Source organism: Malaclemys terrapin, chromosome 6 (assembly GCF_027887155.1).
Source record: "Malaclemys terrapin pileata isolate rMalTer1 chromosome 6, rMalTer1.hap1, whole genome shotgun sequence".
Taxonomy (NCBI): domain Eukaryota; kingdom Metazoa; phylum Chordata; order Testudines; family Emydidae; genus Malaclemys; species Malaclemys terrapin.
The window spans coordinates 13,290,471-13,306,497 of NC_071510.1; the positions used below are offsets into that span (position 1 = coordinate 13,290,471).

General features: G+C 43.4%; 1 protein-coding gene across 2 annotated transcripts in view; it reads left to right on the forward strand.

Annotated features, from left to right (window-relative positions):
- GRIN3A (glutamate ionotropic receptor NMDA type subunit 3A) overlaps nucleotides 1-16,027 on the forward strand; it is a 96,702-nt gene that overhangs the window by 20,161 nt on the left and 60,514 nt on the right. Inside the window, exon 2 of one of the 2 annotated variants that reach the window (XM_054032317.1) lies at nucleotides 10,903-11,504. The exons of the other annotated variant lie outside the window; for it this stretch is intronic. Within the exon in view, the coding sequence (XP_053888292.1) occupies nucleotides 10,903-11,504 (602 nt within the window). The remainder of the gene's footprint in view (nucleotides 1-10,902; nucleotides 11,505-16,027) is intronic. 2 annotated transcript variants of the gene reach the window in all.

Here is a 16,027-nt window from a genome sequence, read left to right on the forward strand (position 1 = left end):
TCCTTAGGCTGGGGGAGGGACGTTTAGCAGTGGGCAAGCTAGCGCTCACCCATGTCCTGGTGCTCAAAAGGACTACTCTTCGAGGAGCAATGGGTGCTGTCCAGGGTTCTCTGCTCGGTGTCCCCTTCCAGTTCCCTAGTTTTGGCCCTTTGACCCCCATACCTATTTCTGTTATTTCTTCGTTGTCCCCCGTAATCAGTTGGTAGCAGCACCACATTGCACACAGGAAGCAAATGTCCTGCTGGCTTAGTGGTCAGGGGAAGGTCTTACAGTAAGTCCAAAATTGTTCCCTTCTGTCACATGTCTGACCCTGTAAAACCCCTGTTCCCCACAGGTGCTTGAACCCCCTGGCTTGAAGTGGTTTCCATCATATACAGGGTTTACAGTTTAGTTCAATGGCTCTCAGCACCCCCCACTATAAAAATTGTTCCAGCCCCCATGCTGTTACCCGGGTATCACATTTTGCCTCCTGGCACTTGATTTACTTTTAAATGATTTGACGGTATTTCATATCCAGAATATGAAAATGCAGCCAAATCAATGAGGTATTTCCTCAGAGCAGAAGCATGTAACCCACTCTAAAAGTTCAACCTTAACTGTTGGCCCAGTGAAGAAGATGGGCACTGCAAACAGCATTTCAATAGCCACCAGTAAAACTGGCCAGCTGAGGAGCACGCGATTCCCAGGATGTTCGCAGCAGAGCTCTGAGTTAGCAGAAATCCAGGTTTCCTTAAGAAAAGGATTACACCATTGCAGGCCATGGCACTTATTCCCCCCTCCCCAAATGTACAGCAAGGCAAAGTAGCAGTAACTTGGTTGAAGTCAATGGAGTTGCACTGGTGTAAACCAATATGACATCAGACTTATTATCCCTATTACAATAGTGCCCAGAGTCCCGAAATGAGATCAAAGCCCCACGGAGTTAGCCACAGCGCAAACTCGTGAGGCACAGGGCCCTGCTCTGATGAACTGTCTAAACAGATAAGACACGCAAAGAACGGAAGATTTATTATTCCCATTGCACATATGGGGGACCAAGGCACAGAGAGATTAAGTGACTTGCCCGCGGTCATCCAGGAAGTCTGTGGCTGAGCAAGGAATAGAACCCAGCTTTTTTTAGTGCCAGTACAAAGCTTTGGCCACAAATCTAGTGTTACTTTCTAGAGTCAGGCTCCGTAAGTTTAATGTTCATAGTGTAGCAAATATAACGCAGTGTGTTACATGTACTTTGGTATCATACTTAGGTTTGGTGTTTTATAGACATTAACTAACTACCTCATAGCACTTCCATGAGGTGGGTAACTACTCTTAGACCCATTCTGGAGATGAGAGAAAGTACAGCACAGAGAAGAGATGTGACGGGCTCATGATTAGGGCCCTACCAAATTCATGGTCCAATTTGGTCTATTGCACAGTCATAGGATTTTAAAAATTGTAAATTTCATGATTTCAGCTATTTAAATCTGAAATGTCATGGTGTTGTAATTGTAGGGGTCCTGACACAAAAAGGAGTTGGGGCGGGGTTGCACGGTTATGGTATGTGGGGGTGGGGTTGTGGTACTGCTACCCATACAGCTGCAGAGCGGTGGCCGCTGGCTGGGAGCCCAGCTCTGAAGGCAGCACAGTAGTAAGGGTGGCGTGGTGTGCTATTTCCTCCCTTACTTCTGCGCTGTTGCCTGCAGAGCTGGGCCCTCAGTCAGCAGCTGCTGCTCTCCAGCTGCCCAGCTCTGAAGTAAGCAAGCAATATCACGACCCCCCTAAAATAACCTTGTGACCCCCCTGCAACTTCCTTTTGGGTCAGAACCCCCAATTTGAGAAACGTTGATCTCTCCCGTGAAATCTGTATAGTATAGGGTAAAAGCACACAACAGACCAGATTTCACGGGGGAGACCAAATTTCACGATCCGTGATGCATTTTTCATGGCCGTGAATTTGGTAGGGCCCTACTCATGATCAAATGCAGTGTCACTGGCTCAGAACAGACTGGAAACTGACTGCGATCATTCCGACTCCCAGGTCCCTGTTTTAACCCCTCCACAATGTGTTCTCTCCAGGTAAATAATTGATTGAAACATAAATACAAACAGCCTAATTCGCTGTCTGTGCAAGATTGTAATATTCTAATATTGTAGAGCTTGACGCTCACTTCCCACACATGAGAGTCACTATATGCAAGGGAGATTTAAAATACACTTTAACAATAAATCCGTTTGTTAATTGTAATGGCCTATATTGGGGGAGAATAGATATCATGTCTCATGGTATCTTTATGAAATGTCTCTCTGTCATTGACCTTTAAAAGTCTTTCCCCAAACAAAGAACACCTTGACGTTTTGGAAGTAACATTATTTATTATCATCTGTAAGTGGCGATGTGGATAAATAATGGATCTAACTTTCCAAAAATGGCTGATTGTTCATATTTTTGGCAGGTTGTTTGACCTTGTGTGGAGCTTTACATATTCAGATTAGTTTGGTGCATTTGGGTGTAGTGTTTAGATCTGCTGAGCAACCCTTAGGCAAGATAAGAGTTTGGTGGAAGGAGAAATCATTTTCGAGATGAATTCAGACTGGCCCTAAATTAGTCCAAGATATGAGGTTCTTGTGTTATCTTTTTTAAACAAACAGTAGATACCTTGTTAAGATCTGTTTACATGTGCTGCTCGGCCAATTGACAAACTCCTTTTGATGCAAGGATCACAAGAATTTTAGCTAGTCTAAATTACCTCCTCTCAGAAGCTTTAAAAATGCCTTTAACAAATATTTCAGCCATTATTTTTGAGATCTTGATTGCTCCACACACTGGGCTAAATTATGCTCTTAGTCCCATAGGTGTATATAACCAGTACAGACAGGGAGTGGCTGCTCTGCCCCCTTCTTCAGTGGTGGGTACCACAGCACATAGTCTTGCCTAAGTTACATCCTGATCACACAAAGGGCTTAATTTAAGCATATGATTAGGCCCAGGGATCCCTGTTCCAAGCAGTCTGCCCCAGAGAATTGAAAGAGAATAATATTTGCTGGGCATCATTTACATCTAGTTAGCAAAAGAACATTGGTATCTATACTTTTAATTACACTAATGTAGCTTGAAGTTAAACATGACTTAAGTGCTTTGCTGGAGTAGGGCCTTAAGGCTACGTTAATGGGAGTTGGACAAGGCCCCAAAGTCAAAGGGAGTCTTTCCATGGCTATACTGTAAATTGGATTGGGCCCTAAAGCAAGATTCGCTCAGATCCCAGCCCCACCTGCCCATCAGAGAAGAGAGTTTGTCCGGGTGCTTGACCACCTGCAGCACAGCTCCTGCAGAAGACTTGCTGGAAGGTGGAAGGATGTACAAAGTGTAACACTGAGGATCCTACCCAGCATGCCATTCCAGGGCCCATGGGAGATGGTACGCTCCCTTCCTCTTTTGCACACCTGCCTCCAAGTCCCTCCTCTCAGGGGAATGCCTGAAGGAAACTGGAGGATGAACCTTGCAAAGATTCCAGATTCATAAAACTTTCCGCAGGAGGGTTCAGTTTGGATGCAACCATTTTACACATATATTTGCTTTGACACCAAAATCTTACTGCTAGAGCTGGGCAGAGAAAGGTCATTCCATTTTGTGGAGGATTTTGATATTTAAAAAATTCTAATTCGGAGAGAAGGGGAATAGAGCCCTGACTCTGGGCCAGTTCACCTGGTGGGCTGCCCTGGGACCATAGGTCCTGGAAGCCCGAGGAACCCAACGGCTGAGAAGCCACAAGCCTAGAAGCCCAGGCTCTCCAGCAGCCCACCACATGGGCCACCGTGTGGCAGGAAACCAGGCAGGTTCCCAATGAAAACCCTGCCTGGGTTCCATCTGAACTTTGCCAAAATCAAACCGTCTCTGTGAAATGTTTTACTTCCAACAAACTGGTACCTTCCAGTGAACAAATATGTCGCCAGAATTTGCCTGACCAGCTCTACTTCCTACATTAATTAAAGGGAAATTTCAAAACCCAACAGGTCCCGCTAATGAAAATGATGACTCTTGGCCATGTAGCTGTGTAATCATGTAATGTGTGGGCCATTAACTTTCAGGCAATGTGGCTTCAACTTTGTAAATTCAACTACAGAATACAAAGCTTCTCAAGTTGTGGAAACAACTGCCTTTCCTTGCTCACAACGGCCATTTCAGAGTCACTCCTGAGGTGCGAGTCCCCAGGGGTGCTTTGAACACTGTGAGGTATATTTTTCCTCATGTATGAGATTCCCACTGATGTCAGTTTATAAATATGTTCCCCTGAGCAAATGCATATTTGAGCACTGCTTCAGCCCCAGAGAATCACAAGAGAATAATGGTTGCTGTGCATCACTTACTTTTACACCTACTTAGCAAAAGGCTGTTAGCATATGTACTTTTAATTATACTAATGAAACTGTACTAATGTAACATAAAATGCCTCTGCAACAATGCCTAATCAGTGTTGCAGACTTTGTGGAACAGATAAAGGGCCGGATCCTCAGGTAACGTAAGTCAGCCTTGCTCCATGGAATTCATTGGAGCTGGAAAGATTTACGTCAGCTGAGGATCTGGCCTCGAAGAAAACTGAAATGGAGACTCAGCAAATGTTACCAAGCCTGATTTTAATGAAATGCAAATAGGGTTTCATTTGTTAAATGAACCAGCAGTTCTTATCTCAAGTAGCAGGGCAATGAATACAAGCCAATAAAACTGTACTTGTTGTGAGAAGCTAAGTGATAAAAAGGGACTTGCCAAATATGTCCTCTGATCTAGGAAACTGAAAGACGCCACCGATCATACAAAAGTTAATATTAATATTTCATCAGAATCAATGGGCTGCTCCAGAGCTCATTGAAGTCAGTGGAAAGACTCCCCCGGTCTCTACTGGCGTAGGACCAGGCCCCATTTGAAAAAAAATTTAAAATTCCGGGTCAGATCCTCAGCTGGCATACAATGAAATCATTGGATTTATGCTGGTTTATACCTGCTGACGATCTGACTTTCCATGTTCAACAAAAAACAAAGGCTAATGGAGTTTGATGAAAATCAAGTGCTAATAAAACTTTTTTTTTTAATTGCTAATCATCAGGCTGTATGATAATGCAAGTACATTATTAAAAAGAGACAGAAAAATAATTAGCATATATATATAATGTGGTTTAATTATTTTTGGTGCAATAAAACTAGTTGTGGTGCTAGTTATATGATCTTTAATTATGGTTTCAAGCCAAACTGGGACAGAGTAATTGAGTGGCCATCTGCATTTTAATTTATAGATTAGGCAGTTTAATTGGAACAATCACATTTTTAATCATTTCCAATTTGAGATAAATATGGAAGGGTTTTCCCTCAGAACTTTTATAATGATGTCTTGAACATAGTTCAATACACTCCAGTAATTTAATAAATCTGCTGCTCACTGATACCATTTTATATTTCTGTGTCTGAAATATTATTTAATTTGGTAAAAGGCTTGGTCATGAAATTATCCAGCCTCAATGGCAATCACTAAATAAGTGAGTCTTTCTCAACAGTTCTTCATTTCCAGGCAATAATTTGTTGATTAATCATTTCAAAGAGTGATGATTCTACAAAAGCACTGAACTTAAAAACGTGCTACATGACACCAATATCCCACATCCAATATGCCTCCAATGTGGAACTAACCCTTCAGGACCCCTATGGCCCAGCTGGGCCTCCAGTTGTGGAGGAAAAATGAAGTCTTGTGGGGAAACTTGGAAGCAGCCTTCAAACATCTGCAATGCAGTCACAAAGCCCCACCCCAGTCTAGAAGACTCTGCTCCCCTTCTGGAGTAGTGACGGTATGGAGGAGTGTCCTTAGGGGAGGCAATGCCAGGAGGAGAGGCAGGGTTCTTTTTGGATGAGTGACAACACCAAAACAGAGCTGGCCATCAGTTATCTCAACTAGAAGAAAAGGTTCCCACTGTAGGGCCATTGTGGATTGGTGGTAAGACAAAGCCCTATGTAACTGCCCGAAATCCATGATGGTATTCATGTGCAGGTCTCAGAGTTAGCCAAAAGAGGTGTAAAACCACACCTTGGCAGAGAGCTCGCCATTGTGGAATTTCATGTGCATCATTGTTTCGGTAAAATTCTGGAATAAGGGTTTCAATAAGTACCCCTCAAAATTATTTTGGTTCCTTATTAAAAAGAGAGTAGTAAACAAATAACCAGTACTTAGGCCTGGTCCCCACTAAGCCCCCACTTCGGACTAAGGTACGCAAATTCAGCTACGTTAATAACGTTGCTGAATTCGAAGTACCTTAGTCCGAACTTACCGCGGGTCCAGACGCGGCAGGAAGGCTCCCCTGTCGATGCCGCGTACTCCTCTCGGCGAGCTGGAGTACTGGCGTCGACGGCGAGCACTTCCGGGATCGATCCGAAATCGATTTATCGCGTCTTAACCAGACGCGATAAATCGATCCCAGAACATTGATTGCCTGCCGCCGGACCCTCCGGTAAGTGAAGACGTACCCTTAGTGCTAAAGCCTCCCACTTAGGGTCAGCTCATTAAACATTGTCTGCAACTTCATGCACAGGCATGTTAGATTTCTATATCTATTCTAACTTGATTTTTGTCCCTGATTCAGCAAATCACCTCAGCACATGCTTTACTTTAAACCCAGGTGTCAGTTCCATTGAAGTCAATGCGATTTATGCCTGCGTTCAGGCTGCTAAGCAAGTGCTAAAGTCCTCTACTGAATCGGGACTGTTAGGATCTCTCAGTGAAACAACACTTTCACAGTTAAATACTCAAACGCATGTTCCAGTCTATGTTTTGGAACTATAGATTTACCATTGTATGTGCCTGAGGTCAGACTCAAGTGCCTTCAAGTGAACAGGAGATGAGAAACTTTACACTGCAAATAGTAAAGTGAACTAAGGGTTGATATCAGGGCCGGGACCTTTTTTTTAAAAAAAAAGGTTTTGATAGAAAAATCAGACAAGCTGATTTAGTTCCATATCAGAATAGCTTCTGGGATTTCTGATTCTCTCTTGAATATATCTGGCACAAAAGCCAGCTGCATTTTAAAACCCCAGATTTGGAAGGGACTCCCTCTCCAACTTTCACTATTTAAAACCATTTAATTATGACAAAAAATTAATACCTGAAAGTGGCTGCTGTCCATGTGTAGATGACTACTGTTTTTTATAAAACTGTAATGGATCATGGTTTCAGTACTGCTGAGTCAGTGGAGAAAAACATACTTGACTTTTCTATGTTAAAAAGAAGGTTTTCAAATTGAATCTGTGATCAGCTCTATCCCATTTCATTGGCAGGGATGGTGCCATCTAATCCCAGTAAAACTCAATGGGACCAAACTAACACATCCAGCTTTCTCAGATGTGCATTAGGTCTAGACCCTCAGAATGCAACCATACAACCATAGGAGAAACTTAGGGACCAATTTTCAGAGTAGCAGCTGTATTAGTCTGTATCAGCATCTGATTAAGTGGGTTTTAGCCCACAAAAGCTTATGCTCAAATAAATGTGTTAGTCTCTAAGGTGCCACAAGTACTCCTGTTCTTTTTACAGTCCAATTGTGGGGTTTAGAGTGCCTCCAACTCCCAGGTAAGTCAATGGGAGTTGAATGCACTCACTACCTAACAGGAAGTGCTCAGTATCTTTCAGGATTGGGCCCATTAACCCTAATTTTTAACATTCATCAGTACTTGTTTTTCCTGCCTCATCTATGTGACCCTGCTGGCACTACAGTCAGTGGTAAATCCGATTGGGCGAAGAGGCTACGGCAGCGTGGTGAGGACATTAAGTCTGCGAGGGGCACAGACCTCTCACAAAGCACGAGACCCCGCACCGTGAACACCATGGTGGCAATGGGTCATGTTGATGCTGTGGAACGGCGATTCTGGGCCTGGGAAACAAGCACGGACTGGTGGGACTGCAATCCGGCCAGCATGAACTCTGCCCCTGTCCCACCCCCGTCGCAGCTGTCCCCGGGAAAGATCCCTGCATGCTGCCCCTGTCCCGCCTCCACTGCGTGGCTGTAAACGGCCAGTTACAGTTATGTAGAGGAACAGGCAATCAGTCCCAATACTAACATTCCCCTAATTCAAAGCAGGTCACCATGAGTGATATCACTCTGATGAGGATTTCGGAGACAGAGAAAGACCGCATGCTGCCTGAATGCCAGCAAATACCAGGGCCGTATGCTGCCATGCTTTGTGAGGCAATGATCCCGGAGTACTTGCTGCTAGCCTGGCGCGGAAAAGTTTCCTACCATGGAGGACGCAATAAGGCCGCTCTCCCCAGGAACCTCATGCAAAGGCTTTCACAATACCTCCAGGAGAGCTTCGTGGAGATGTCCCAGGAGGATTTCTGCTCTATCCCCAGACATATTGACTGAATTTTCCAGTAGCTGCACTGGCAAGGACTAAAAACTAAAGTGCCTAGGGCAAACTAATCATGAAAAACCCATTGTTAAGATACCATTCCTATTCTGTTCAAAATAAATGTTTACAACACTTACCTACTGATCCTTCCCCTGATTCACAGTCCGGGTTACCACCTTGGGAGGGTTGGTAGGGGATCTCCTTGAGGGTGATAAAGAGATCCTGGCTGTCGGGGAAATCAGTGTTGAAAGCGCTGTCGACTGCCTCGTCCTCCTTATCTCCTTCCTCATCTTCCCCGTCCGTGAACATCTCCAAGGAAGCAGCCGTCGACAATACCCCATCGTCAGAGTCCACGGACAGTGGTGGGGTAGTGGCGGCGGCCGCACCTAGAATGGAATGCAGTGCCTCGTAGAAATGGCATGTCTGGGGCTGGGATCCGGAGCGTCCGTTTGACTCTTTGGTCTTCTGGTACCCTTGTCTCAGCTCCTTGATTTTCACGCGGCACTGCATTGCATCCCGGCTGTATCCTCTCTCCGTCATGGCTTTTGAGATCTTCTTGTAGATCTTCGCATTCCGTTTTTTCGATCGCAGCTCCGAAAGCACGGACTCATCGCCCCACACAGCGATCAGATCCAAGACTTCCCGATCAGTCCATGCTGGGGCCCTCTTTCTATTCTGAGATTGCATGGTCATCTCTGCTGGAGAGCTCTGCATCGTTGCCAGTGCTGCTGAGCTCGCCACGATGTCCAAACAGGAAATGAGATTCAAACTGGCCAGACAGGAAAAGGAATTCAGATTTTCCCGGGGCTTTTCCTGTGTGGCTGGTGGCTGGTCAGAGCATCCGAGCTCGGACTGCTGTCCAGAGAGTCAACAGAGTGGTGCACTGTGGGATAGCTCCCGGAGCTATTAGCGTCGAATTCCATCCACATCTACCCTAATTTGACATGGCCATGTCAAATTTAGCGCTACTCCCCTCGTCGGGGAGGAGTACAGAAATTGATTTAAAGAGATCTGTGTCAAAATAAATAGCTTCTTTGTGTGGACGGGTGCAGGGTTAATTCAAGTTAACACTGCTAAATTCGACATAACCTCCTAGTGTAGACCAGGCCTTAGGAACATAGGACGAGAAAGTCATTGAATCCAGTCTCTGCTTCTGCAGGTAATCCCATCATATAAACCCTTCAATGGGAGCAGGATCAAACTCCAAAATTGGTGGGTTTATATATATTTAGAGCTTAATTTATTACAGGTCTGATAACTTCATTTTATATAAGCAACACTATGTTTCAGTCTGTGTATTATACTGTAATAATTACAGCTCTTGGGTTTCAGCTTTATGCTACCAGTATAATGCATGCACTGTTGTGTTATTTATAAATGTAAAATTTTCATTTATTATTAATTTAAATGGGTGAATTTCTTGAAAAAAAGAATATGCATATGGCTCGGATAACTATCCGTGCATCTCTAAAACGTATAGTCCGCAAAAATCTAGCTGAAAAGCTCATGAAAACAGACTGTCTTGTGAAATTTCTGGCACCTCCACTTCTGATCCTGGATAGAAATAATCCGAGAACAGCTGTTCTCATGGGATACTAGCCCTTCCATTTGCAAAGGCAGGCAGAAACTGAAGACGAAAAAACACTTATCCACTCATTTCAGAGCCTCAGAAAAGGTTTAGCTTGCATTCAGTTTGAGCTTAAGTTTGAGGACAGTACTTTATCGGAATCAGTTCACCTATCCCAAATTATTACACGGGACTTTTGTTTTCCAAGTTAATCAAAAGCCTATCATCAATAGGCAATATCTCTGTGGTGTGCGATTCATTAATGTCATATTCTTGTTAATTTGGTAGTTTGTCCTTTACCAGAGAGTCAGTCACATAATGTCTTATTGCTAGTACAAGGTGAGTATTGATTGTGTGCCATGATCTATTTAATTAGTTTTTTCATGTGTCTATGTAAAGGAGGCCCTGAATACCAAAACCAAGAGATAACAAAAAGAGCTGAAAACATTTTTAATTGTGGTATTCTTCTAATCTAACTCATGAGTTTGCATTAACTTCATTGTAGCTTAATTGATTTATACCAGATCCTCAGCTGCGACTAGTGGAGATATACTAGTTGAGAGCAGCTGGGGATCTGACCTGCATCGTGGGATAGAGATGGGGAGCAATAACTTGGGGTCTTTCATTTATTCTTCAACATACAACATTTGGATCAAATTAAATAATGTAACAGTGTTCCATAAACTCTCAGTAGTTTATTTTTTATTTTGTGTAATTTTGGATCAAAGATATACTTCAGATTCTACACTGATTTAGACCCAGTAGTTCCCCCCAAGAAAGCTGTTCAAAACTGAATGGGAAGTCAGAATTTATTCCAGTGCACCTAATACACACACACACACACACACACACACACACACACACACACACACACACACACAGAGTAGGCCAAATAATACTTGATAGAGGAAGAAACACAGTAAGTTTCTGGTTCACCTTTTCTAATCAATATCTTTCATGTCTTTAAATACAGAATCCCCTTCACCTACAACTGAGTTTAGAAAATTCATTAAGCTCTGATGCGGAGGTCACTTTCTCAATCCTGAAAATGAACAACTGGTACAATTTCAGCTTGATGTTATGCCAAGAGTGGAATATCACAGATTTTCTCTTCCTCACAGAACAGAGTTCCAAGTTCCACCTGGGCTCCATTATAAATATTACCACAAATCTCACTTCAACTAGTGACCTTCTGAACTACTTACAAGTTCACCTAGAGAGCATTAAAGACACAGTATCCACCATGGTTATGTTTGGCTGTGACATGGAGAAGACAAGGAGGATTTTTGAAATAACCACCCAGTTTGGCGTGATGCCCCCTGAACTTCACTGGATTCTTGGGGATTCACAAAACGTGGAAGAACTGAGAACAGAGGGTTTACCGTTGGGTCTCATAGCTCATGGCAAAACGACAAAGTCTGTTTTTGAGCATTACGTCCAGGACGCAATGGAGCTAGTAGCAAGAGCTGTGGCAACAGCTACATTGATCCAGCCGGAGCTAGCACTTATTCCAAGTACGACAAATTGCATGCACATAGAGGAAACAAATCTCACTTCAGGGCAATATTTATCAAAGTAAGTTTTTCCTTTTTATTTTTTCTCCTAAAGACTGTTTTGTGAGTATAAAATGAAATCTCCATTTTTCTCCATATATTCGGCAGTTGGTATTTCATTGTGCTTAATTACTTGCTAGATTGCGACACCCTTACTCAGGATGAGTAGCCGCATGCCTAATGAGTAGTCCCATTGAAGTGGTTGGGACCACAGTGTGAGTAAAGATATCAGAGTCTTATACACAAGCCAGTTTTCAGGCCAAGTTGTAACAGGAATGCAAATTTACAATCATGTATGATGGAAAAAAAGTCATGGCCAACCTCATATTTTCAGGGAATCCAGGATGCCAGAAGGGGCAAAAAAAATCAGGCCAAGAACATTCCCAAAGCCAGAATGGGTCTGAGGGTGGAAAATAGGTCTTTCCCTTCAGTTCCACTGCTGGGGGTGAGTGTGTGAGTGGGGGGAGGGGGTTAGACAGACAGAGAAATTTATCTTGAGTGCCACCCCTTTCTCTGGTGCAGGTTAGAGGGGGATTTGGCTGAGAGTTGAATTTCCAAAATGCAGAGCCCTCACCCTCCTGCCAAGCAGTCTGTCATCTTGCTGGTGCTTAAGGCTAGCCTTGTAAAATGCTGCACACTGCGCAATTACTGCAAAAATTCTACCCTGGAAATTCATTTCTAGTTGTTTGGTGAGTGAAGGAAGTGGAAGGAAAAGAGGGGTCACCAAAAGAGGATGTGGTCTGTATCTGCCTGGGTAATATTTGTTGTAGATTTCTCTGCCCGTAGTACCCCATTATTGTGAAATAGAATCACATACATGCATGGATGGGCTTTTTTTTTTTCCCTTCTCCCTTCTTTCTTGTGGTTGTTAATAGATTTTTTTGAACCGCACTTCACCTGCCTTCCACACGGCAGACTTTTTTTCAGGATTCAGGTGCAAATCCATTGCGGTTTTGGTGTGCATGTTCACAGTTTCTTTTGGAGGGTATCTATCCTCTCTCTTCACAATAATAAGATGAATCTCTCACCCAGTTAGGACAAAAATGTTTCCTTCATCAACCTCCCTCATTAATTTAAGGCTCACAAGACACTTATTTCAGTGAGGTAAAGTAAGGGTATGTCTACACAGCAATAACAGTGCATGGACCAATCACCCAAACTAACTAGAATCCAGCTAGCATGGGTAATGATAGCAGTGATGACTGCCCACACTGTTCTGTCTTCCCTGCTATGGTTACCCATGCTAACTGGATTCAAACTAGTTTGAGTAGGTGGCTCATGCACAACTTTAGCTGTGTAGACATACCTTAGTCATGAGAACAGATGTTGATCTGGGCTTCAGAACAGCACTGTGGTGATCCATTGGGTTGTGAGATTAATTTCATTCCATTCATAAAGCACCCCATGGAAATCGTTTCAAAATAATTCACTAAGTCTTCTAACTCTTTGAGAAATACCACCACAGCAGGAGGACATTTCAAGGTACCAAATGACTGACTCATTTAACTGTTGAAGGAGACATGCAGAGGATCAAGTTGATGACTGAATGAAGAAAGCAAGGCCTGTAACAAACACACAAGCTTTATGCTACATTACTGCACACGTTTATTAATTTCTTTTCTTTTCACTCTTTGGAAATCTAGATATTCTCATGACCAGAGTTGCAGTCATGCCCTTAACTGTTTACGCGTCTTGGGAGAGCTAACCCAATTTCACAGCACATGAAAGGGAGAGCAGATGCATTCCATGCAGATATTTGAGGACAGGCATTTGCGCATACAGCTGCTGTCATAAGAATGCATTAATCAATGGGACAAGATATTCTTAGGTCATTGTGAGCTGCATTGACAAACTGCTGTTTGCATGAAGCCCCAATAAAGTTAATGGGGTTCCACATGGGTGAAGCAGGCCTCCTGTGTGGATCACATTACAGGACCAGAGTATCTGCTTTGTTAATTCAACATACAGCACCTACTGGCAACTTTCTACTTTTCCTTGTCTGTCTCCATGTATGGCAATAAGCTCTATGAGGGTAGAACCCTACACCCATACAGATGCTCATTGCAGGATAAGGGTCTAGATCTCTAACCATTAGGTATAGTTCTACAGAGCTCAGCAAAGCCAGGCTCGAAAAGCCTGGGCTCTCAGATCATTATTTAACATAGTCAGTGGATAGTTGGACATTTAAATGCCCAGTTGTAGCACCCAAATGCAGAATTTGGGCCTCCAGTCTAGGCATCCAAGTTTTAAAATGTGGCCTACAATATTTTCAGTTTTTAACGAAATCAAGATCTGGCCCTCAGTGAATAGCAAAATGTGCACAACTTCCCCCTACACTTTGGGGCTAGATTTTTGCAATTTCCTATTCTCATTAAAAACCCCTTATGATAAGAGTGAATTCCTGCCGAGTGAATTTTCCCTCTTGTAAAGACCCTTGTTACAGGAATAAGGCATTAGGATTTTAAAGCCTTATCTAGTCTGTGACTTAAAACGTTAACTGTGTTTCCTGGGCAATTTCAACAGCCAGTGTTTTGACTTGCTCCCTGCTCTGGTTCTTGGCCCTTACTCAACTTTGCAAGAATGTAATCAAGCTAAAGAAAATAGATGAAACTATTTTCATTAAATCGTTATTAAAATAATACAAACATAGTTCTTCTAGGGTATGTTGTGAGAGCTTTAGCTCTTCTACCGAAGAATGAACATTAAAAATAGAATAAATACAACAGGAAAGAGCGAGCAGCACACTTCGAACTCGTTTCTGTTGTTAAATTTAGAATGACAATGGAATGACCGTGTCTAGCTGTCCTGCAGTAGCTCGGAAGCACGAGTACCAGCTTCAGAGCAGACTGTTAAGAACCCGGGTACAAACCCCAAACTAGCTGTGAGTTCTATACTTTGATTTCACCAACCAAGTATAAACTCCTCAGGCACTGTAACAGCCTTAGCATAGAGTCACAGACAGTCCCCTTGGGCAGTCTGATCTATCTTGATACCCAGGTAAGCCTGCCTTGGAGACAGATGGGTCCTTATGCCAAAAGACCACAACATTCGGGTTACTCCCAGTCTCAAAAGACCAGTCGCTTACCCCAGGTTAATTGCACTTTAGATCTCACACTGAAGATAACGCTTGTAGCCAATCCTATAATAAACTGTGTAAAGGTTTATTAATTAGGAAGAGCTCTGTATGTCCCTTAGGCCTAACCCAGGCCAAGCGCTAGGGATCTTAGAATCAGAGTTGGAAGGGACCTCAGGAAGTCCTCTAGTCCAACCCCCTCCTCAAAGCAGGACCAATCCCCAGACAGATTTTTGCCCCAGATCCCTAAATGGTCCCCTCAAGGATTGAACTCACAACCCTAGGTTTGGCAGGCCAATGCTCAAACCACTGAGCTATCCCTTCCCCCATCTTTTACTTATGCTTATGCTGAGTGACCCTTGCCCCTCAGAGTCCAAGCAGCATAAAGATGCAGTTTCTTCTTGTTAGGGATTTTTATTCCCTTCTTCCCAGAGTTCAAACTGATGGTGTGAGTTCAGACACACCTCTCTTCTTCATGTGACGGGGGTGTAGGGGGAGGAAGACAGCAATGAATAAAGTCTTTGTTCTTTGATGTTCCGCAGTGGCCCATTTGGTTTCAATGGGCCTTCTTGGTGAGCAGGACCTAACACCTTCTGTCGGAAGCCCGCATTTTACATATATTAACTCATCTTTCCTCTTTGGTAACGTTACACGGTTACAGAGGATTCCAATGCAAACAGTTCATATCACCCTATAGCACGGGGTAAAGATGTGATAAGTGAAATTATACATGCAGCATCCTACAAGTATTTCATCAACTCTAAACACATTCTTTTCATCTTAACATCTATGTTAATAATACTAATACACCAGGAAGCCAGACTAATTCAGCGTTCAGCTGATGCGTAGGAACCTGGGCATGAGCTGGCAGTTGGTCTGCCAGCATTACAGACACTAACCAAACCTTCGTACAGTTCACACAGCCTAAGCTTAGGGCCAGATCCTCGGCTAGTGTAAATTGACATTTGAATGTTGATTTACCCCATCCAATGATCTGACTCTTCATGTCCACACTCCTGGGTAAACTACCCACTCTCTGCACAGGCCTGCCGGCAGCCTGTACAGAAATGTTCTTGATAGGGACCCATTTCAATAGAACAGCTTTTTATAAGCCAGATGCAGCAAGGTGCTTGCAAGATGTTGAACACTTAACTCCTACGGACTTTGCTCTGTACCTCACAAGAGGCCTTGCTAGATTGAGCCCGATACCAGCCTAACTGCTCTAGCTTCTCCTTAAGGTTTCTGACTAAGGCAGTTTTTCCATGTCCATGAAGACCCTTGACTTTGAACTTCATTAATGCTGCATACAGAACATGCAATGATGAATGGCCGTAGAAGCCACAGTATAAGACCATAAGTTGTTAAAATGTGATTTTCGCCCGGCTCCCTTTGGATGTTTGGATCAACGTACCACCACCACCACCAACAAAAGTATCTAACATAGAACTCAGTGGCAGGAAAATGCATTCACT